Source organism: Sphaeramia orbicularis, chromosome 12 (assembly GCF_902148855.1).
Source record: "Sphaeramia orbicularis chromosome 12, fSphaOr1.1, whole genome shotgun sequence".
Taxonomy (NCBI): domain Eukaryota; kingdom Metazoa; phylum Chordata; class Actinopteri; order Kurtiformes; family Apogonidae; genus Sphaeramia; species Sphaeramia orbicularis.
In genome coordinates this window covers 19022362-19045813 of record NC_043968.1, presented here as the reverse complement: position 1 = coordinate 19045813, position 23452 = coordinate 19022362, and the positions used below count along the sequence as shown (strand labels likewise).

Here is a 23452-nt window from a genome sequence, read left to right as displayed (position 1 = left end):
GACAGACCCTAATTAGCTTATTAAAGTTATATTTTTTATTTTTTCACCCTGGAAAAAAGAGCATATCAAAGAAAAACAATTTAGGTCTTAATTAACTTAGAATATTCCAGAGAAATTATTTTATATGAAAGGAAAAGAAAGAAAAAATCCAGTAGCCATAGTAGTCCCTCAATTGCATTGCTTGTTCTGCCATAGGAGATAAAAAATAAACAGCTCTTTCATTACCTAGACCCCATAAATTTCTTGTAGGAATATTATCCAAACACAGCTTTTGTTTCTGTACAATAAATAAAAGTTATCCAGCCAGGGAGGGTTCAGGTTTTTCACAACATGTTTATTTTAGCACCATAAAAAGTCACTTAAGGTTGTCCAGTGTAATGCTCTCATTCTGTCTTTCCTTTAGGATGGAGCGATGATGGTAGATGTTTAGGAAAGGATTGATGAACGGGGCTTTGGAGAAATAAAAAGCTAAGAGGACCTGGCTACAACAGCACCAGACGGCCAGTAGGTGTCATTCATTCACTTGCTGGCAGGTGAAGGTGAAGCATCCTCTCTGGTGGAACTGCATGTCCCTGATACGACGCATGGACTGGATCTGGGGCTGGAAGGCGCAGAAGTCGTTGTAGTGTCTGTAGTCACCACACTCAAACAGGTACTGGTAGCCTCTGTATCCAGGGTACTGGTAACCCACCCAGCTGAGTTGGACAAGAACAGGGAGATGGCAGTGAGTTTCAGTGTAGTGGTTTTAGATCATCTGAGCAGTCCAACACAAATGCAGTCTCATTTCCTCTTTATTAATTTATGGCCTCTTTTAGTAGTTGTTTTTCTAGATCTTGCTGGATGTTTATGTGGTGGTATTTTTGACATGAATATATCCTTGTAACTATTGGCTTCTATATTAATTTCTTTTAATTGAATTTCTTGATGGATTTACAGTCATAATTAGATGTCTGTTTTCCTGTCAGACACTGAATTGCTGGCTTAAAATATAAGTATCAACAAACAAAACATCATGCAGTCAGCATCAAGCCTTGTGATGACATGACACCATACTTGTCATGAACAACTACATTGTAGTCTAACTCTAGGCCTGGGGTTGCCTGTAGAGCAAGTGCCTAAGAAAGTGTTTTTTGCAAAGATTCTCTACTTTACATGGAATATGAACCAATACATTTGCTCTGAGGCCAATAATTAAGTGTCTCCGCATGGTCACGAAGTTAAAAGAAATCAAGTCATTAATCTTGATCCTCTAATGAATCACTTCTCTTTAAAATGCCATAAACCAAAGCTATATTTATAGCAGAACAATATTTCTATCTGTGTGTACTCACGATCCTCCAGGCACCCTCACGCTGCCCACTCTGTCGCAGAAGCCATGCGCCCAGAGGGTGGGCACATCATCCTCCTGGATCTCCATCTTGTTGCCCTTGAAGTCAGAGAGCTCATACTGGCAGATCTTGTGCTCCATGCTGTCCTGTAGGGAGAAAATGAGCATACATGATACATGGGCTTATTTTGTTACATGTGCTAGTTTTTTTTTTTTGTTTCTTTGTTTTTTTATAACCCCACAGTGGCTGTAAGGGCAGTATGAGTCACAGGGTCTGTCTGTGTTTTATACATTATATCTGCACCAATGTTCACCACTGGAGCTGATGATTACTGAGTTATTCAGTGGAACATACTAATCTTCTAAATTAAATCTAATAATATACAATGTACTGCTGAAAGTTGTGCCAAGTTTGATCAAAATAAGCTAAAGGCTGTAATATTTTATAAAGACCATTAGATCATAAATCACCTACGTCTGAGTAACAATTTGGCTAAATGTAATGTTTTATAACACAAGCCTTTACTATAACACATACCATGCGGATGGCCTGAGGGACATGAGGCAGTCGCTGCGGTAGGAGTTGCTCCAGGTATCCCAGCGAGGATACTCTCCCTTCTCCAGGATGAACATCTCCCCACGGAAGTTAGTCTGCTCCCAGGCAACAAAGCTGGAGAAGGGAGGCCGCCAGGCACAGAGTGGGCACAGGAGTGGAGAGAACAGGAGAGAAGAATTAGTGGGAAGGTGGCAGTTATATGCCAGTAGAACATTAGAGATAGTTTGTCTGCAGCTGGTTAAGTGAGTAGATGTGTGTGTCCACTTACGGGCCGCACTCCACAATGATACTACGCACTCTATCCATGCCACGGTCACACACGTTCATACACTCATTCTGGACCTCGATCATCCTGCCCTGGAAGTTCTCCTGGTCGAACAGCATGATCTGCACAGGGGACATATTAGAACTTTGAGTGCAACTAGTCATGAATTGACAAAAAATCCAAATACTTGCTTCAAGAACCAAAGAAAATCAATTACTCAAATTAATTTCAGGATAAGTCAAGCTCTACTATGCAAACAAATCACCTCAAAAGGCTCTGCTGTAACTGTGTTTTTCCATTTACTTGAAAGGATTTTCAGCTATTTTGCTGTAATTCAGTGGCAATTACTATTTGGAATGTGCAAAGCTTCACTATTTATAAAGCTCAGTAGCACAGGGTTTTCCAAAAACAATATAAGATATCAAATTAATCTCTATTGAAGTAGCAGTAGAAATGTCATCAGATATGAGCAAAAAATTTTAAAGACAAGTTAGTTTAAGAGCTAAGTGACAAATCTGCTTTGTAATTTGGTTTCACTGACATTAACAACATATTCAGAGTAGATGCTGGAAAAGCATTAATTCCGGAGTGACTCACTCTGTAGGATCCCATGCCAGGCTCGCCGGTCTTGGTGGCCTTGCTGGAGGCAGCGGGGGCAGGGGCTCCCTTGTCCTTGGCATCAGTGCCCTGGCTGGAGGCGGACTTGGCAGTCTGAGACATGGTGAGGGGCTTCAGGAGAGTCTGGGTGAGAGATGGAGGAAGACAAGGGGATGAACAAAAATAGAGGTGTAAATGGGAGTGTTTGTATTGAATGAAAGGGAAGGAGATATGGATATCAGAGGGTGAGTGTGGGCCAGTCAAGGTGTAAAGGGGTCGTAGGGAAGTATTTTTTATGTGTATATCCAATAAGTATTTGGATTTGGAACTAAACCACAAGCCTGCTGTTATATGGGAGGCTCATTGGGGTGCTGGACTTGTGGACATTTCCCCAGGCTGAGGGTGGCTTGTCTGGGTGTGGTGGGCAGGGAGTGGGCCCTCACTCTGGTTGTGTGGTCATCCCCCTCTACTACACTGAATGTACTGGTGTATGTCTGTGTCTGTGTGTCCTTACCTGCGTTAGTATAGCTTGTAGTGCCGTGTGAGGGAGGCTGGCTCGTGCTGGTCCCTTCAACGCTGTACCCAAGCTTTTATACTCTGGCAAAGGCCAAACGTAGAGGCTCACAGCACAATAGAAAGCCTCTCATCACAGTTGGCCTGTGCCAAAGCCACCGGGTCATCACGTAGCCTAGAAAACACCGCCGGCCTCTCTGGCCTGCCTGTAAGCATTTTACTATCAAAGGAAACAACTGACCCAGGCATTTTTCCCATGTGTTGGAGTGGTAGAGCTGTAAGCTAGTTGCATGTAGAGAGAAGGAATGCAAAGGTCCAGAGGGCACAAAGAGGTAATCCCCCCTCTCTATCACCTACACTGCCACCTACACAACAACACAACCTATTCTTTTTTTCTTTTGACTTGTATGAAAAACATAGACTTACTATTTAAAATTCTCTCTCCATCTGAACCCATTGACGAGACCATACCATTTCTTAGTCCTGCAGAACCACAAACATGTAACAATAGTCTTAACAGTAAATTTTGACATTAGATTGTTTTCACTTTGCACAAAAAAAGACAAGAAAAATCTTTTTTTAATAGATGTTATCGTTCAACCCTTGCATAACCAAAGGCTGTGCAAACTAAAATTTGCTTTCTTACATAGAGTTCAACAGGGAACTGTTTTGCCAGAAATATTATAATTACGGCTTCTATGTAATAATTTTGCTTTGTTTATAACATACAAGCAAAAACAAAGAATGTATCATTTTGTGACATATTTGTAATATTATTATTAAGTACAATATTATGATTTGTATTTGTACGTATTTGAATTATTGCATTCAGTCCAGTTGCTCATTTGACTCATTAAACACATTTCCTCTCTCATGATGTCTTTCCACCCAGTCATGCTTGTGGTGATGATGAATAAGAGTCAAGAGCAAAGCTGTCATGTTACAAATCAGACACTTTAGATATTCATATTGTATGCAGTAACTTATTTGCCAAATCTATATTATAGCCAGTGCAAGTGTTTGGGTTATTACTTATTGACGATAATAACTTAAACTTAAACTGTAACATTTCCCATGTGGCAACACTGATAGGGCATCACTTCGTCTTCTTTTTTAAAAATATTTTTCTTTTTTTATAATTTTATTTTTCAAGAAGGTTTTGTACAGAAAAAGTAAAATAAAAAGAACATTTAATGAGGGGTGTACACAATGAAACACAATACAATAACAATATACAGGGAAATACGGTTTGATAAAGAAAGAGAACACATAAATATAAAAAAAAACGATTTCCACAATCTTATTAAAATATTGGTCCTCCATTTCTCCCATATTTTATCAAATCTATCATTTTGGAGTTTGCTGTAAAGTGTGATTCCTTCTATCACAAAAACCAAGTAAACAATATGATGGCAGTCTTTCAGGGTTGGGTCTTTTTTTTTTTTTTTTTACTTTTTTTTAGATATTTAAATTTTTCTACAAAACAGAACATTCTCTGACATAGGACTGTATGAAATAAAACATAAATGGAATACAATAGAAATACCATAAAGAGCAATTACATAGAAAATAAATATTTGTTTGTTCGCAAGGAAAATTACAGCAGTACAATATCAGTCATGGAGAGACATAACAATCTCATAATAGCCCCCATTCCTTCATCTGTCCCCAAACACTGAGTAACACAGTTCCATCTTGTTCAAAAGTGTCCATCTTTAGTTGTAGACTTGCGGTCATTCGCTCCATAGTGTAGACCCTTTTCAGTCTCTGTACCCACTGAGTTATGTTCAGTGGTTTTGGATCCTTCCAGTTGACAGTTTTCATTTCTTAGTGATTAATAAAAGCATCCGTAACATGTGTCTTTGATCTGAACTGTATGTCTCCTTAGGTATAGCTCCCTAGGAATATAAGTGGGCCTAATGGGGAGTTCACTTGTAAGATTTTGTCAGTTTCTTCTCTTGACTCTCTTCCAGAATCCTTGGATTACTGGGCAGTGGGTTGGGCCATTTATATTTAACCATTTTTTTTTAGCAATATCTTTATGTGCAGCTATACCTAACATTCCAAACAAACATTTAGGCATCACTATATGTCTTAAATACACTTATCCTGCCTTATCAGGAGAAATCAGCTAGCCCGTAAGAATATATCTAACAACCTCTTTAAAGCTTTCTAGTGATCATTAGGTTTGTTAAAGCCTGTAAACTGTGTTGTTATATAATAATAATAATAATAATAATAATAATAATAATATAATAATAACATAATAATGAACGTTCTATTTGTATAGCACTTTTCATAGAACGCAAAGACACTTTACATGCAGCAGATAAAACAGACACCAAACACATTAAAAACCAGTAAAAAGCAGGTGCAAAAGGCAAGTATATGAATATAAAGCTATTAAACATTAAAATTAAACATTAAAAGCAATCTTAAATAAATACGTTTTTAAAAGGGATTTAAAGGTGTTGAGGTCGGAGTAGTGTTGGATATAAGTTGGGAGCTAAACTGAAATAAAAAATGTCTTTGTACGATATCCATCATACACACCTCTGACTAGTGCAAAGGTGATAAATTCACAAGTCTCCAAAAATCTCTATTTTCACTGTTTTCAGGCTTTATGCTATCCCATGCAAAGTGCATTCAGATTCAACTCCCCACTTTAAATAGGCTTTTTTTTTCACCTACAAGAACTGATTCAGACTGACTCTCATCAGTCACAGAGCCATGTCTGTGTTTTGTGATCATTTGCTAACATAGCTAAAACTAGCCACCTAGCTAAAAGCCTGAACTGTACCAGAAAACAACAGCATAAAAAAAGTTTGTCTGATTAAGGAAAGAGAAATCTTTATTTCTGATGAAAAAGACATATTACTGCAATAAAATTGGATTCAGCTACTAAATAAATATTATCTAATAAACAAATATCAGTCCATACTAATCACAACATCATCATTATAGCTGGCAAACTTTTTTCTGGCCTGTAAAGGTGAAATAAAGGTTGATAGTGATGATGATAATTCGTGGATTATGTGTGGATTATCACCTCAACCGTGATTATTGGTGTGGGGGAAGCAGGGTTAATCTGTGTTTGATATGTGCAGATTAGATATGAACTAATCCCGCTGCATAATCTGTGTGGTTCCTGTTGCATACTTTATTATCACTAAGGTTGGGGACCAAAGTTGATAAATTTATGGTACTGTCTGAAATGGAAATTTAGCTCTTCATATCAAAACCTATCAAGAACCAAAGCCAGTAATGAAATGTTTGAAATTCATAGTCTTGTTTCTTGTTATTTTGGACAGATCAAAAGCCAGTTGTTTCTAATTGAATTTGAAATGTTGCAAATTATATAGCATATTAGCACTCTGGCATATTTGAATTCTTATTAAACCAGAATTTTCTTAAATCCATAATTTTGGATTGTGATTTCTAGACTTATCATTGCTTCCATTAAGGAATAGAGGATACAAAGTGGCTTCTTTTTATATGTTTCTGACTTTGTCATTGACTATCATTATTCAAAAAGTAGCTGAACTAACAACAAATTTGACATGCAGATTTTAAAGAAACTCGATCTTGAAATCTATTGACCCATAGACCTTTCGTCTAGTATCACTATAGGGCAAAACTTTTTTTTAATCTCATGAGTCTTGACACAAATTGTGGAATCCCAAAAGGAAGAAACCTATTGATTTTTCAACAGCCCTGACTTTCACATCCTGCTACTATCAATACAGCTTCCCCTTGAGGCTTTTGTTGTCCAATTTTCTTCCATTTACTCGTCTAACACATCAGTACATCTCCTTCCCACACTTTATTTTATTTCCTGCTTCTTAATCATGTCTGTAAAATGTAAAAAAAAAAAAAAAAAAAAAAAAAAAAAAAGTCAGCTGACAGAGATTATTAAGTCTGATTTTTCAACAAATATTATTGTGTAATTAAAGAACGATTTTTCTTTAACATTATCTGTAAATATCTATTGGTGATTTTGGTGACCCCATGACCTTTCCTTTTTTATCTACATCTTTTTCCACTATTGTGTAATTTATGCTGCATGATTTTCACTGTGATGACAAAATAAGGGTGTTATTACACAATGGTACTGAACAGTGAAATTTGCCTTTTAAATGAAGTTACCTTTTACAATGATGATTCATTCAGATGAAATGTTTCTGTTACTGAATATTTAAGTTAAGATGCCCATTCAGGGCCTCTGCTCTCTTGTTTGAGGTTGATTATGTAACAAGGCACACATTTGGCAGAACTGTTGTATACATCACATCCTGTTGGTTAAACATGTAATAATCATGGACTTATCCTTTCAAATGTAAATAGGATTATTAATATGTCAAAGGGACAATTACACGTGAATTTAATTTTTGGACAGTAAAACAACCCATTTGTGTCATCTACTAAATATTTCTTTGAATATCCAAAAAATACTTTTGTACACTTAAATTTACTTTTAGAGGACAGCAGTCCCAACTGTCAAATTGGTGCATTTTCATTTTATTAAGACAGTCTGCCCTAAACCAGTAAATGTGTATTTATCGGACCAGGTGAGATAAAAATGTTACATCAAACAGTTAAACAGAGAATATTAAATGTAAAGATGATTCAAAGTAACACTGTAAATAGCTTTTAGCTGCTTCGGTTCTCTCCATCCCTCCACCCCACTCTAACCTTGGCCCTTGGTATTTTCTCAGAGACTCTCACTCTGTCTTGTCTCACTTATATTCCTGTGTCTCCATGTCCACAGCCTATGGTGATAATGTGGCGTTTGCACTTCTGCCCCTGCACCGATTATCCACGCTTTTGTCAGGGTGGACAAAGAGAAAGGCCCCTCCCTCCTGCTGAGCCGGGGCTTTCAGCATGGCCCCTTGCCAGGGGAGGCTTTAAAAGGGTGGGGGCGCGTGGCTCCTCTCACTCTCACGGCAGGACAACCCAAGGGAATCAAAGCAAGGTGAGTCCCTGTCCCTCAGCCAGACAGACAGCACAGCCAGGGTAGCACAGCCAGGGTATAGCAGCCCCCCATATGCACACACTCCATCCCAAACCCTGTCACATCAGAGCCGGTCGGGCTCTAGGGCCCAAAAACCATCACTACACCCAGTGGTGAGATAAATAGTGGTGATGGTGGAAATTCTCAGTAATAGCAGGGAGAAAATGGGCAGGAAATAAGATAACAAGATAGAATGGGTGGGAGAGCAAAAGAAGTCCAGATAAAGCCCCTGGCTTCTTAGACCCTCACATTTTTGTCCAGGAACCATAAATAGATACTTTCAGAATCATGGATTCAGGGTGATTCCAGTATGCAGACCACTATGCTGTTGATACTTTCTCAACAAAGCCACAGCTGTATTGACTATTCAGCATGCTAAGTTCCAGAACAGGCTTTTTGTTTGCATAGAATAATTCTTTAGTCAGCTGTATTGACTCTTGTGCTGTGATATTCATGCAAGTAAAATATGTGTATCATGATATTTTTTGCATGTTTTAATTACTGTCTTCAGTTTCAACTTGAATACTTAGCTTGCTCTTCCTCAGTATATTCAATGTGTCGTCTTATTCTCGTGTCTTGGTGAGTGTGACCTCTGTAGCTGTTGTTTTCAATTGTAGGCCTACTTTTCTTTCAGGCAAGATGACTCACCATTGCACCAAGTTCTCCGGCCACTGGAAGGTGAGTCTGTGGAATGAAAAACACATTCATGCATCAACTATCTATCTTACACATTTTACTGAGAGGGAGGGATGAGGGAGAGTTGCCAGATCTTATAAAAGTGTGGCCAAACACCCAATCAGGTTTTGAAGGTCAATCTCCAAATTGTTTTTAGATAATTAATATATTACCTTCATACCCACCACACCTTAGCTTGAAACTCTGGTGAAAGTGTTTCACTGTCAAGCAGTTCTAGTGTATGATGCATTAATAAGCTATCAGAGATATGATATTGACAGGATTCATTTGTTTTGTCTTGTTGGCTGTAATTACGTATGGATTAAGTATCATAATCAATAAAGGGAACCAGAGCAGAAAATATAGAGAAACATAATTTCACAGAGAGAGGCAGAATGTCAAAGAATGCCAACTTAAAAACACATTTTTAGACTCAAAAAGAAAGATTCAAGAGCTGAAATCTCAACTAACACCACAGCTTTCAATTTTCACAAGGCCCAGTGCTAATATATAAGCATACATGAATACATCATACAGCCACTAAATGGTACTAAATGGTAAATTGGGCAATTTTGGAGGCTATTGACTCACTGCTCATAGATTTTAAGAATGAAACTAAAAAATCATGGCGGTTGTCAAGGTTTTTCATCTTTCTAAAAACATGGATCGGACAAACACTAGGGATTGATTATATAGAAGAAAAAAACACTTTATATGACATATATTAAGTAAAAATTTGTTTGACTTGTGTGTAGCCACAGGTGTCAATTAAAGAAAAATATAGCTTACACTAATGCAAGAAGAGTCTGCTAAATGACAAGTACATAGCAATGTGTAGTTTAAGTGGATGAGTTACAATACATTAAAGCTAAAGTTAAAATAAAAAGCTATTGATCGCACTGTCCAATACCAAATAGTTCTTTAATGAAACAGTACATAGGTGCTACCACATCCACATGTCTTCTTGAGCCACCCTATGTCTGCTTTGCCCTTCCAGATCATTGTCTTTGATGAGGAGTGCTTCCAGGGCCGTCGCCATGAGTTCACCTCTGAGTGCTGCAACGTGATGGAGTTTGGCTTTGAGTCTGTGCGCTCCCTCAGGGTGGAGAGTGGAGCGTGAGTAAACATATACACACATGCAGAGTGGTTTTACAGTCACTGGAAGAAAAGGCAAAAGCTCTTAATTCATGTGAAAAGAAAGGCAGTTGGACTTGTCTCAAGTTGCTGACTTGAGATGATATTTTTAGGCTTCTGATGAGTAAGGTTAAATGGCTGAGACCGTTGAGAGTCAGAAAGGGTAATGAGAAGATGATGCTTATTAACTCACTTTTCTTCCCATGCTTTTCTTCAGCTGGGGGGTTATGAGCATGCCTCCTACCAGGGACAGCAGTTCGTGCTGGAGAGGGGAGAGTACCCCCAGTGTGATGCTTTTGGAGGTAGCAATGCCTATCACATTGAGAGAATGACTTCCTTCAGGCCCATTGCCTGTGCTGTAAGTTCAACAAAATACTGTGACCCTTTTTCACTCTACTTTTGTGTTTGTCAGATAATTCATGTAGACTTGAGCATCTGGAAAAACAACTTTTTTTTTCCCTCCTCAACAGAACCACAGAGAGTGTCGTATGACTATCTACGAGCGTGAGAACTTCATGGGCCGTAAGGGTGAGCTTAGCGACGATTATCCCTCCCTCCAGGCCATGGGCTGGTGCAACAATGAAGTTGGCTCTTTCAGGATCCAGTCTGGAGCGTAAGTGTGCCCAGTAGACTCTGCCATTTCCCATGCCTTCCACATTTGATTTAATGCTCACCTATTTCTTCAGCCTCTGCACAGCAGTCTAAAATAGTCCTGCTTAGCCTTTCACAATCTTTCGCAACAATTTCATCGGCACTTCCCTCATTCTCACTGTGATTTCTCAACAGATTCGTGTGCTACCAGTACCCTGGTTATCGTGGATACCAGTATATCATGGAGTGTGATCGTCACTGTGGAGTACAAACACTTCAGGGAGTTTGGCTCCCACTGCCAGACCCCTCAGATCCAGTCCATCCGCCGTATTCAGCAGTAACAACTTATCCAAACCCTTTCTCCCATGTGACCCTTCACCTTTGACCCTTGCTTCTTCCCAGTGCTGAATAAACTGTCTTTCTTAAACCCTACTGACTTTCACCAATGTATCTGCTTAACAGATAGGTTCATAAAATGTGTAATTGGATGCCAGTGCCATCTTTTACACATTTCACAGTTTTCTGAATGATAATCAGTCTGACAGAGTTCACATAAGGGTGTAATAGGAACTACCTAGTGTGAGTGTTTTAGCAATAAAGAATGAACTTGAACAGATGATAATGGACAAGTGGGTTAATAAACAAAGCATAGATGTAAAACTGATAGAAAACAATCAGCAATAACTTTTTATAAGAGATGCATTAGTCAATATCAAGTGAATGTCAACAGAAGTATAATCTTGCATTTCACGAAACTTACATAGATAAGGGATTTACTGTTTTTGTTTGAAAGACTAAATCATTCATTGGTATTTCTAAAAACTACACATGGTGCACATGCAACTTATAGCTGTTCCTGTCTGAATTTAAAGGCATTTCACTAATATTTGAGCTGAATCTAGATAGGGACACTCTTAAAATGTGTATAGCATGCTTTTTCAAGGTTAAAAAGTATCATTAGCTTCCTTTATGGTATCTATACTGGAGATATTAATATAAACACAATAAGCAGCAGTCTATTGCAGTGTATTAAGGAGCATTACCATTACTGACCAGAAAACGGCACTGCGTTTCCACCAATAAAACAAGAGACACACATCGGCTTATCTGGGCGTCATATAGAAAATCATTTAGTCTGGTGTGTTATTTGTTACTGTCATAGGCGGCTGCAACTGTATTATTTGGACTGGTAATAAAAACAAGTTATTTAGTATCAACACAGAGAATAGTCTGTAGTTATACTGAGCACTGTTAGCTGTAGCAAAGCTTTTATTTTTGCTGAGGCCTACATTTTACGTTTTTCTCATGGAACTGTACCCCTCTGTGTAATTTCCTGTAAATACACTGGCTGTTATTCTCACTGAAATGTCGTAAATCACAAACAAAAAAGGTCTAAATTTATAAAGAGGGAAATTCCCACGTATGAACTGGTGACACGACGAGCTGGTCGTGTATGACGCCGTATTGTTTCTGCTTTTTTTTGGTTCCGAAACATATTACTGTGTTTAAATATTTTCGAACCCCACCGTGAACATGGCCTGGGTCCGGGTCCGGCTCCAGCCACTGACCCGCTCCGTGTTTTACAAGCCTCTCGCCGCCGCAGTGGGAGGAAGTTGAACCACAAAGCAAGCAGTGCCACTGTGCTAGCAAAAAAACAGAAAAATATATCGAAGGGGACTTCTTCTAAACATGTGCCATATTGGAGCTGGAAAACGAGCCGCTTAATCGCAAGAAACGGACGTATCGTGTGGTGTTCTGCTGGGAGGCAGAGGACGGACACTCGGTGAAGCTACTTAGCGGTTAAACTAGCCGAGTGTGGGGCTCCCCAGCGCGGATAGCCTGGTAGGCAGGAGTCGCTCGCTCGGGGCTGGCGGAGCACGACGACCTGGTCGGCTCTTGCTCGTTTTACTTCAGATATCGACCTCTGTGTGGTTTCCTTGTTTAAGGAGCCCACCAACACAACGTCATATTAGGCATTTTCTTCTGTCTACTTGTGTTTTATTTGCCGTCTTCTCCGTCGCCTTGTCAACTGCCACATTCACGGCGAAGAGGAAAAGTTATCGGTTACAAGCAAACTACCGCTGGCCAGCCGATTTCCATCTCCCGTCGCTCCCTCCCCCTCCTCCACCATCAGCGTCACCATCAGCCCACAGTCAGTAGCTCTGTGCTGGGTCTCCAGGCGAGGAGGGTCCCCCCCAACGCTCGGGGTAACTCATCAAGCAGCTATGGATTATCTTTCAGGATTGTGACAATATTTTTGAATTCATCGGACTCTCAGAGACTGTTTTTTAGGAAAGCCTGCGAGACTTCCCCGATACGAGCGGCCAGTTAACTCGCTGCCGTTAGCTTAACGTTATTAAGTAACTAAATCGCTGTCTGAAATCGAGCCAATGTTAGTCTGTTAGTCTGCCAGCTAGTGACTGTGTTTCCTACTGGCAACAAGGGCATTTTTATGTGTCTCTGGAACCGAAATAGTCCAAACTAGATGTGCAGACTGACTTATCACGATATATTATTCGTTAGTTAGCCTACTGGCTAGCAGGTTTCGTTTTGCTAGCTAGCGTGGTAGCTAACTAGCAGGCGAACTAAATATCGATATTGCCACCAGGCTGAAATAAGTTGTCTGTGGGCCGCGTGGATTTTACTCACGATTACTTAATTACACCTCTTGTTTGGACTGTATTTGGCGCTAAACCCCTTAAGTGTTTAAGTGCATCTTTTTGAGCGACTTTCTTTTGCAAATGATAAGCCGATAAGGAACATTTCAGCCTTAACATTATACAGGAAGCCGACAACGACGGCAACATAAACAACAGCGGTGCGTGGATTTTATGGAATGCAAATCATGAGTCGGGGCTCATCTGTAACCGGTGCATGTAGGGTTTAATTTGTGCTAACATAAATTAGCTTTTCGGTGCACCGTCGGAGATATAAAGGGCGGGTGGTAATATACATTTCTCAAACAACCTGTCGCCAAGTGTCCTCCCTCTTGAGTTATTTCGATCTCACAAATCTGTTTGAGACGAGGTGAGGCAACAACATGTCTAGTTTTTCTAACAGTAGAGCTGGTTTTCTGCTGTTGTCGAAGCATAAGAGGAGCCACTCACATTTTCTACTGTGCAGCTACTGACTGCCATTCCTCTAAAATTAGAACATTTTTTTTTCTTTCGAGAGCACAGTGTTTACATTTTAAGGAGAAACCCAGAAACACATGCCGCACTGGAGACAAACCAGTCGTTTGGACATATTTCCTTCAGGAGGACCAGGGAAGTCTCCGGAGACTTGTAGGATTTGACAGCTGTCTTCAGATCCAGCATCTGGTGCATCTACCTATCTGTGTTGGCTATATCACATCTCCATAAAGCGAGGAAGTGCTGCTTTCACAAGATCTCATCTGTCTGCTTGCATTGTTTCCCTTACAATTCGCCTTCAAGAAACCTGAAATTTTTGCATTAAATGGGATTACAAGGACGGTGATCTAGAACCTCTGCTGAATATATTTCTCCTGCAACCTGTCACCCAATGTCTTCCTCCCAAATTTCCTTTTTTCCATCATAATGATGGCACTTTGAGGCGAAGTGAACAGACTACAGCCTGTGACAACGACACCATTCCAGTCGATGGTCAGCCCCACCGTCCGCTCTGCTGGCCCTGTCACGCACCTCGGCCATTGATGTTGGTCATATCTGGTGGACTTTGTTTTGTAAACCCCTAAAACAACCATCCCCAACCCGGTATTTTATTGATTTGGTCGTCCCAGGGTCGAAAGATGGCGGACCTCGAAGCAGTGCTCGCTGATGTCAGTTATTTGATGGCGATGGAGAAGAGCAAATCTACTCCAGCGGCCCGGGCCAGTAAGAAAATCATCCTGCCTGAGCCCAGGTAACCACATTTTGTCATAAGCTTTCATGTTGTTCTGTAGCCGGTGCTTGTTTTTGTTTGCTTGTCAAATTGATTAATTTATTGTGCATGCTTTGCTGCCAAATAGGGAGATGGAGGCGTGCTTCCTCTCAAACCTGTGACTTACTGTAGATGCTAAGTGAAATGACAGTAGAGCTGTGAGATCCTGCAAGAATACAGTCAACTCTGTCGTTTCATTATATCATCTAAACTGCCATGCACCAGACTAATGTGTGTGGTATTTTACACCCAGCGCCAAATTTGAGTAATTAACCTTTTAAAGCAGAAGCCTTATATTTAATATTGTGGGTTACTGTGACAGGATATGAAGCAGCTTCATGCATAGTATTTATCTTGTTACTCTCATCTGTTTAGACAATGAAGTGATGGTAACTAGAGCATGCTCTAAAACCTTGAATCGCATTTTTAATTTGATCCCAAGCTTGATGTGCATTCTGATTGTTAATATGTGCCATGCAGCAAACACAGCACATTTACTTATGCCTGTCTGTGGTGCTGTAAGTCCTTTGATGCAGCTGCACTATCTATCTGTGCAGATTCTGCTCAAGCATGCTGTTTGCAAGCACCCCAGAGTATGTAGCCATCACTTAGAGAGATCACTACTGCTACAATCTGATTTCAATAACTCGCCTTCCTCCTAGCCATGACTACAAATAGTTTTTCCCATGTATGCAGCTTGTCTGTGTCAGTTCAGTCTTGACTAAAGGCATAGAAGTGACGCTACTTGATTGAAGAGGATGTGGTAACAACTTGGTTTGTTTTTCATACAGGGTTTGTAAGTTTGACAGTGGTATTTAGGCAAATGACAGCCATTGTGTGAACAGTAGGTGTATGTGAAAAAGTTTGTCACATTTACTTTGCATTTACATATTTTTTGCAGGCTATTAACTAATCACTGACGATAATGTTTTGTTGATGCTGTAGTAATGCTCTATTTTGGTTTGGTTGGTATTAATATTTAAACAAATAATGACTTTGGAGGAAGTCAGTGTGAACATTAACATTACACCACTGATCAGCAGAATGCAGTGAACCAGACAGGGAAGGTAACACAGTGACAAATGTATAATTTTAATTCATTACTTAAATGTGAAAGCTTGGATTACATAGCATTAAGTTGTCTGTATCTGTAAAGGTTACATGGATCAATGCCTTTTTTTATCCATCAGACGTGCAGAATTTTCTTTAACCATGACAGGTTTATGAAAACAATTTAATGATGAAATGTACAGTTTAAGAAGGCATTCACAGTTTGCAGCTAATTCTCCCCTCTGGCAGTTCTTCACAACAGCAGTTGAAAGCAGATTATATTACCAAATGGACAGTTAGCAGCATGAGTATACTGGGGTTAAATCAGATTACAAGCCATAAAGTGAACATTTTTGTTGATGCATATATTGCAGTTGATTGCATTAACAAATTTCTCTATGGAATAAAGGAGGAAAGGAGTGAACCACAGTTTTCTTAAACTTTGTCCGGTTTTTAAATGGAGCTGTGTATAACCAAGGTGTATTCTATCTTAAGGGTTTCCTTGCTTTAAGAAGGAACTAGTTTCAGTATGGTATCATAGTGAAGTTGTAGAAACATCAATCTTGTGTCAGTCCACCAGTGCATTACAGTTAACATTCTGTTCCATTTAATTGTAGTACAAATTGTGACACTTCTGTACACTAAAAGAGCTGACGCCAGCATGATGGTTCACTAAGTTCTGAAGCAGTATAGATCACCTGTCTAAAGAACAGAACCAAAATAGCTTGAAGTCTGACAATATGTAAAATGAAGATCAAATGACTTCTTTGACCAAGTACTAGTGGAATATTATATCTTTTGTGATGGACTGGGCAGTGGTAGCAATATTCACACTTACTGTTAGCAGCAGCGTGGTAGCTAGTGGGATGTTTACATTTTGAAAGAATATTTCAGTATCAAACACATCTATGCAGAACTTTTTGTTGCTTTTAGCTAGCTCCTTTCCTAGTGTTGGCTCAAAGTGAAAAATGCAAATGATAACTGTGCTAATGAAAGACAGAAGCTATATTTTTGGCCTTACTTTTGCATATTTGGGCATGCATACAAGTGAACAAAAGTGGATTATTATGCATTGGTGTTTGAAGTTTCTAGGGCTCTTTTAAAGGGGGTAGAGTAATGAAACTGGGCCACTGCTGGAAACTGGTAAAAGCATTGTAGATACTAGCTGTTCTAAACTGCCACAGAAAGAGGAAGCTACCAACTTACTGACTCCACATCTTAAAACCTACATGTATTTTATGCTGAAAACGTTTTTTAAGTAGAATATTCCTTTTAAATACATTAAATATTGTATATTCTTAAATACAATTATTGTAGATGTCAAGTTTACATTTGGATCCATTTTCACATCATGCTGGTCAAGTTATTTTCATTATTTAAACAGCATAGCAGTGGGAAAATTATCCTTTTGATACCAGCATATGAGCTGTCAAATGCAAATGCCCACTGTGTGAGTATGGTCTAATACTGATAAAATTCCATATTGGTGATTTGTTTTAACTTAACTGCGGCTTTGCCTCTATAGGTGATTACAATGCCAGGATGTACAACATTGTAAGGATTTCCCCCATAATGTTCAAGGTTCAAATTAACAGCAACAAGTGTATCAGCCTTGTTGGGGGTGGGGTGTGGGGGTGTAAGTTTGATGGGTTTGTAACCTTGGAGTGTTCAGTTTCTCTTCACATAGTGAAACGTCCAAGTGAACAGGAAATGCAGGAAAGAGGCTCGGTATAGTGTATGTTTCTCTGAGACGGTCATTCTTTGGCTAACTGCTGCTCACAGCAGAATGCCAAGTACACCTACCTACAGGAGCCTATTAGCTAAATTTGCAGTACCAAGACCTTATTTACAACTGAACTGCCTTGCCCTTAACTTTAACCTTCAGGTGTGACAGGCGTTGGTCAGACAAAATGAAATAGACTATGATTTCCTGTTAATGAGAGTCTTATTATGAACCAGAAATATTATGTTGAGAGCTTTTACTTTAACAGCAAGAAAAGCATTACCTTATTAATCATTTACACATTTCAGGTAACCTGAACTGTGACAATGTTAGAACAGATATTGTGCATCAATTATCAGTCTCAGAATGTTGTCAGTCAAGGTCTGGACAGTTTCCCTGTTCAGTTAACTCATAATTGACTATTTTTTTTGCTCAGGTTATTGGTGTGAAATAGCATGGCTTGGATGTCTGAGACCACCATTCATTAAGCTTTTATAGTCCATGTACCCTATGGAAGCAGATTTAAAACAGTTTATCAAGCATGTACAGTGTTTGGGTTGGTGTATATGTATAGATAATTAGTGTATTTTTCCTTGATTAAATTCCTAAACAAATTAGGATTTGAGTAAATAGTTCAAAGCCTTCATACAACATAATTCTGTGAATTTTAGAAACTTTTATCATGACAACGTAGATGGAAGTTAACTCGCCAGGGTATTTAAATACCCTGCTTCAGTATATCAAGTGGGCAGCACTGATCTCCTGATAGCAGACTTCAGGTCTTATGATTTATGAGTATGGGCATATCTGTGTCATCATGGGAAAATAACAGCATCTAGGTAAAGGAAAGCTGCAGGTGGAGATGAGCTATTTATTTGGGGTGAAGGCACGTCATATATTGAGTTCTACTAGTGCTTTCAGTAAATGGGTGTTAATTCACCATTTATTTTGCATCATTTCATTCCCTTTGTTATATGATTCATTATGTACAACTAAAGCAACATCAATGAACATGACAGGCTTGGTAGCTAATACATTATAGAGAAGTAGCAAAGCTGATCTTTGCAGGTTTTCTCATGGTCATGTGATAGTTTATGGAAAGGCGCATTCAGAAAGTCTGATCTTGTTCTCTGTTTTTCAGAATGTCACTCGCTTAGTTAAAAAGACCACAGCCAAGTTTGTTCATCATTGAAATAGGCTTTCCAAGGCCATTCGGTTCTTACTGAAGAGACACACATTGTCCTCTGAAGTCTGCAGCTTTATAAAACCTTAAATTCTAATCTAAACCTTTCAGGCTTTTGAGGTTTGGCAGATGACATGCATACAGCTACATTTGGCCAAAAATGTTATCGTGATATACATTTTCATTTCAGGCAATATTGTTAATTAGTATTAAATGTCAAATCATTATTTCTTTCATTTTAGCAGCTGATCTGAGTAAGATAATGGCAGTGTTCTTTATGGTCAGAACATGGTGAAGGCTTTAATGCAACACAATGTTTCAGAAATCCAGAGATAGAATATCTAAAACAAAGCACAATGAGGAAAAAAATGTGTACAGCAATAATGAAATTATGTTATGATCATTATCTGTGTTTATTGTCCAACCCTAGGTAGATATTCTGTTTACTGGTGAGTTACAATAGCATGGCAGCATGTTGGAATTGTTGAAAATACACTACAGCGTGTGTGTAAATGGTAGAGAAGTCAGGTCCTGCAATGACGTGTTAACACTTTTTAGACAACAATGCAGCTCTAGTAAAAGATATCAAGATCTAATAATAATTAGACTACTGCATGTAATTCAGTAATTAGAAACCACTCGTTCACTGTCATTAAGTCTACACATTATTCTGTTATGTAATTCTGTTGAAGGTCCTTGACGAAACATAATAGAGAACCCTTGTGATGGTATGTCTTGCAGTTGTCAGGTGGGACCAAAATTTCAGACTTGTGCTCAATCTATAAACTGCCCTTTAGACCTAAATTTAGGTTGTGGGTTAGTAGCCATTAAATAACTAATCTGGATCCGTGTGTTTGTCGTCATACTAATGGTTTTACAGGGACATTCAGTCAGGAATCCAGGTTGTGAAGTGTTGACAGTGGACTTTAATCCTGAGATTTGATAGCCATGTGTCAAGGATTTTCACACCATGGCATTTGACTGATTATCACATTATTATCCAGTGATATTTGATCATAAGAGAAACCAGCCATTTAGAGTTAAGTGAAATTGCTACCTGTATAAACTATTGCCAGCAGGTGAATTAAACTAGGCAGAGGTGTTGAACATAAAAAAAACTTAATGCATTGAATATGGCTTATTAAGTGAGTTTATGTTAGATATGAGCTTTATTATTTATTAACTACCATTTTGCAGAGCTGAAGCGATGCAAGCCTCTAATGGAAAGCACTAATACACTGCTGCTGAGTAAATCAGTCATAGTGCGCCTTGTAATATTGAAATTTACTTAATGTAAGGCAGTTACGTCATTACTATTATTATTAGTATAGTAGTAGTAGTAGTAGTAGTATTAGTATTATTACTGTTGTTATTATTGCCATAATGTGTCCAACAGAATTAGATGAAATGGTTAGATTATTCTTTTTCCTGTAAAACCCACATATTGTTATTGTGCTTGAGTGGTTCTAATAGCATCAGCGAATTTATTGAATTCAAAGTGGACTGTAAAACATATGAAGCTAATGTGACCAACATAATACTGAACTGAGAGGGAAACAAGACTGAACAAGTGGAATACATTAATTCCTTAAACTGGAAGAATTGATAAAGAAAGTGCAGTTGCATATAAGCTGCTATGTACTTCAGCATGATTTTATGCAGCATATGAGGAGTTTTCAGCCTGTGTGCTTGTGGGGGGTGCAGTTAAATGTGGCACTTTGGAGATAGCGTGGTGCTGCCACATTCTCAACGGGCCAAGGCTATGTCCTCTGGCAGAGAGGTGAGATTTTGACAGCAGCACTGAAGGCAGTTGAGATGAGAGACATGGGGGAGGGCAAATGGACATCTGTTAATATACAGAAATCCATAAAATATCTATGTAAGAAAAAGGTGCACAAATGTATTAAAGGCTTGAAGTGAAAACAGAGATTTAGCTGTTAGTCTCAGTGTCAAGCACAGGGTTTGACCAGAGGAAAGGGTTTAAACTGTCTCTGTTCCCATAAATGCAAAGACAAAATAAAACAACTTTTAAAATCTTTTGTCAATTGCGTTCAATAATTTTGCAAACAAGGAAACTCATATGGGAAAATTCTGTCAGGTTACTTGGCAAACATTATTCATGCATTTAGTCAGAGGCCATGTCTTTTGGGGCGAGAGATGGTCTGATGACTGGCATTGTAACTCACTGGCTGATACAGGCAGCAAGTAGCAACATGTAGTCTACAATAGTTATTCCCCCGCTCGCCCATGGGGCAGGGGTATATGGTAATACCGGGAATTCCGTCTGTCCGTCCATCTGTCTGAGATTTTTGTCCAACCAATTTCTCATAGACTATTCACCCTATTCTTTTCGAATTCGACACACATTTCCTTACCACTAGGAGAGGGGCAGTGCTAAGTGTAGTGGCTAAACTAAAATTTTTGTAATTTTTTTAAAACATTTTTGAAAATTTTGACTCAGAAATTTGTCCAGCCGTTGTTTTTTTTTTTTAAAGCCTATTCACCTAATTCAAGACAAAGTGTGATCACAATAAAAGTTAAGACATGTCTAGAATAATGTTTGTCTTGGTTTGACTGAACTACCCAAAAAGGATAGTAATTTAGTTTAATCTAGTTTATAATGATCTTTAATTTAAGATTCAAAATTAATCCCTGACTATTCAGGGTATCAATGAGCTGGAGGGGCAAAGTGTTGTATGGCATCTTCCTTTTTCATTTGTTAAATTGTTTTTAACAGTAGTATTTTATTAAGTACATTGAATTGAGTATACTTGATACCAATGAGCACATGTGTGATCATATATGTTTTATTGTGTATATTCCTCTAGCATTATTGGTTGCACAGTTGTTTTTTCAGTGTTACGCATTCCCTGGATACAACTGTGATCACAATATTTAAAACTGGAGGTCATACAATGTGGTTTTCACAGATTTTTCAGCTCCACTTTATTACATTTTGCTTTTTAACTTTAAAAGCAAAGCTAAACAAAGGCAGCATGCACAAGCCAGATGTCCCAGCCATTGTTGCTTGGTGGACATGCTATAGATACTACTGAGACACAAATTAGGACCACTAGTGATTATTTATTGTATAGCCTGGCAATTCAGCTAGAGATGAAATGTGGATGATTCTAAAGTTGTTATCACACAAGTGCTACTTTCTGTAGCAACATTGTTACTAGTCAGTGTAAAACTATTGTATCTTGAAGCTTTTGCTTTGTCACTTAAAAGAATAGGACGTAAATAAGAATAAGATACAATGAATGTATTATCTACAATGTTTGGTACTAATATTTGAATTGAAAGTGATTCAGAAACATCTATGCTGCTCAGTGGGCAAATAAAGAAAAGCATAAAAAAAGCATTGCTTATCTGGAAGTTGCTCAATCTGTCTGGTAAGAGGCTCCATTCACACCTCTACATCCTACATTCGTGGATACGTTTAGAAGCCAAGCAGTAGCCAGAAAAACTGGTTTCAGAGTCAAACTAGTTTCCCTACTAGAGTAATTGTATCTCTACAGGCTGAAATAACATGAAATAAACATTCATATCTTCTGTTTAATGCCTGCTTGTGTCAGCAAGTATGGTCTCTGCTGCTTATTTCTGTATAATGTGATGACCAAACATGAAAATGGTAACCTGTAAAATAATTATTTAAGTTTAGGTTGATCCAGAATGAAATTGATTCATAAGAGAGGGTTGGCACTGTGTGTCATGTTATCAACACTGTTCAAGTACATGCCCAAAGAAGCAGCTTATAGAAATGTCAGTGATATCCTGTAATATGTTAAATATTTACATGTCTGCATACTTCCGGAGGTTTGAAGAAGTCTCTACACATGGAGAGTATAGAGTTGTACCGTCAAAGGAAATTTGACATTTAACTGTCCCGCACTTTGGATTTTAGTAATTGTTCCCAAATAGAAAAAAGACAGTAAAGGAGAAATTATATTCTTTGTCACTACACGTCCTGTGACCTTAACTGTTGCACAGATAATTTTTCAGCTGAGACCTCAGAACGGGGTATATACATAGACGGGGGTTTTGAAACCTATTTAATTTGTCTGCACTTGCCTGTTTCATTTTCATAACCAACGCTAGCTTATTTAAATTGTAAAAGCCAGTGTTGCTTTAATATACTTAAAAACACATAAGCGCCTCTTTAGGTGTGCACTGACCTGCAGTTAAACATGCAGAGTGAGGCGTGTAATTTGGTTAAAAACACATGTGAAGAGTGTCCCACAGCTTGAATACTGCTGTATCATCATAGCACCATCAGGAGATCCCAAAAGACACTTAAGAGGAGCAGACTCTAAACTAGTTACTGGTAGAGTGGACAACACTGTGGTAGCTCTTGGTGTTATTCTAATAGACCGCATTGTGTTGGCAAGGTAAGCACGTTCCCATCTAACAGCTGGTGCTCGCGAGACAGATGTTGGAGGCAAAATGACGTAACTGCCGCCAAAAGGAGATGCCGTGTATTTTATGGGCGCTGTGTGCATCCAGCTGCACAATAAGCTTAAAGCAGACAGTAGTGTAATCGTGGGGGACACAACAATTTAGTACAAGGCTCTTGATTCTTTGCTTCGCGTCAGTTGAAAAGACACTTAAGGACAACTTTCTGACAGTTCACTCCCACACCATCATAGCTCAGAAAGTTAAAGTGTGGGAGTTGTGGCCCAGACTGTGACATTACTTTTTAAAGGTGTTGCACAACAGACCTGAACTGAAATTGCAATGTGTAAATGTAGAAAGAATCATTTGTATTAAGTTTGAAATTCACTTTGAAAACCAAGTTGGACATAAAATCATAACAATGATAAATGTCTAATTTTTCTTTCATATTACTGTCTCTGTAATGGAGTCTTCTGCTTCGCTATGTGATTGATGCCCCATCCACACTAATGTATTTTGCAAAACAGATTTT

At 38.7% G+C, this 23452-nt stretch overlaps 1 protein-coding gene and 1 pseudogene across 1 annotated transcript; one reads left to right on the top strand and one right to left on the bottom strand.

Moving 5' to 3' along the window:
- Window positions 1-511: 511 nt before the first annotated feature.
- Window positions 512-3368, bottom strand: LOC115430527 (beta-crystallin B1-like). Its single transcript, XM_030150599.1, has 7 exons — window positions 3260-3368; window positions 2746-2889; window positions 2152-2270; window positions 1866-1997; window positions 1565-1574; window positions 1332-1474; window positions 512-695 (listed from the first exon to the last, which is right to left on the bottom strand). The coding sequence occupies exons 2-7, from the start codon at window positions 2866-2868 to the stop codon at window positions 512-514; spliced, it is 711 nt and encodes a 236-aa protein (XP_030006459.1). The 5' UTR covers window positions 2869-2889; window positions 3260-3368.
- Window positions 3369-8120: 4752 nt separating this feature from the next.
- On the top strand, window positions 8121-11101 carry LOC115430624 (beta-crystallin A4-like; annotated as a pseudogene).
- Window positions 11102-23452: the final 12351 nt, after the last annotated feature.

Excerpts from the sequence above, each read along its gene's own strand:
- LOC115430527 (XM_030150599.1), bottom strand. The coding sequence starts at position 2,868 with ATGTCTCAGACTGCCAAGTCCGCCTCCAGCCAGGGCACTGATGCCAAG. Across the intron at positions 2,271-2,745 it reads CTGGCATGGGATCCTACAGA|ATCATGCTGTTCGACCAGGA; the intron begins GTGAGTCACTCC and ends TCCCCTGTGCAG. Across the intron at positions 696-1,331 it reads GTGAGGGTGCCTGGAGGATC|CTGGGTGGGTTACCAGTACC; the intron begins GTGAGTACACAC and ends TGTCCAACTCAG.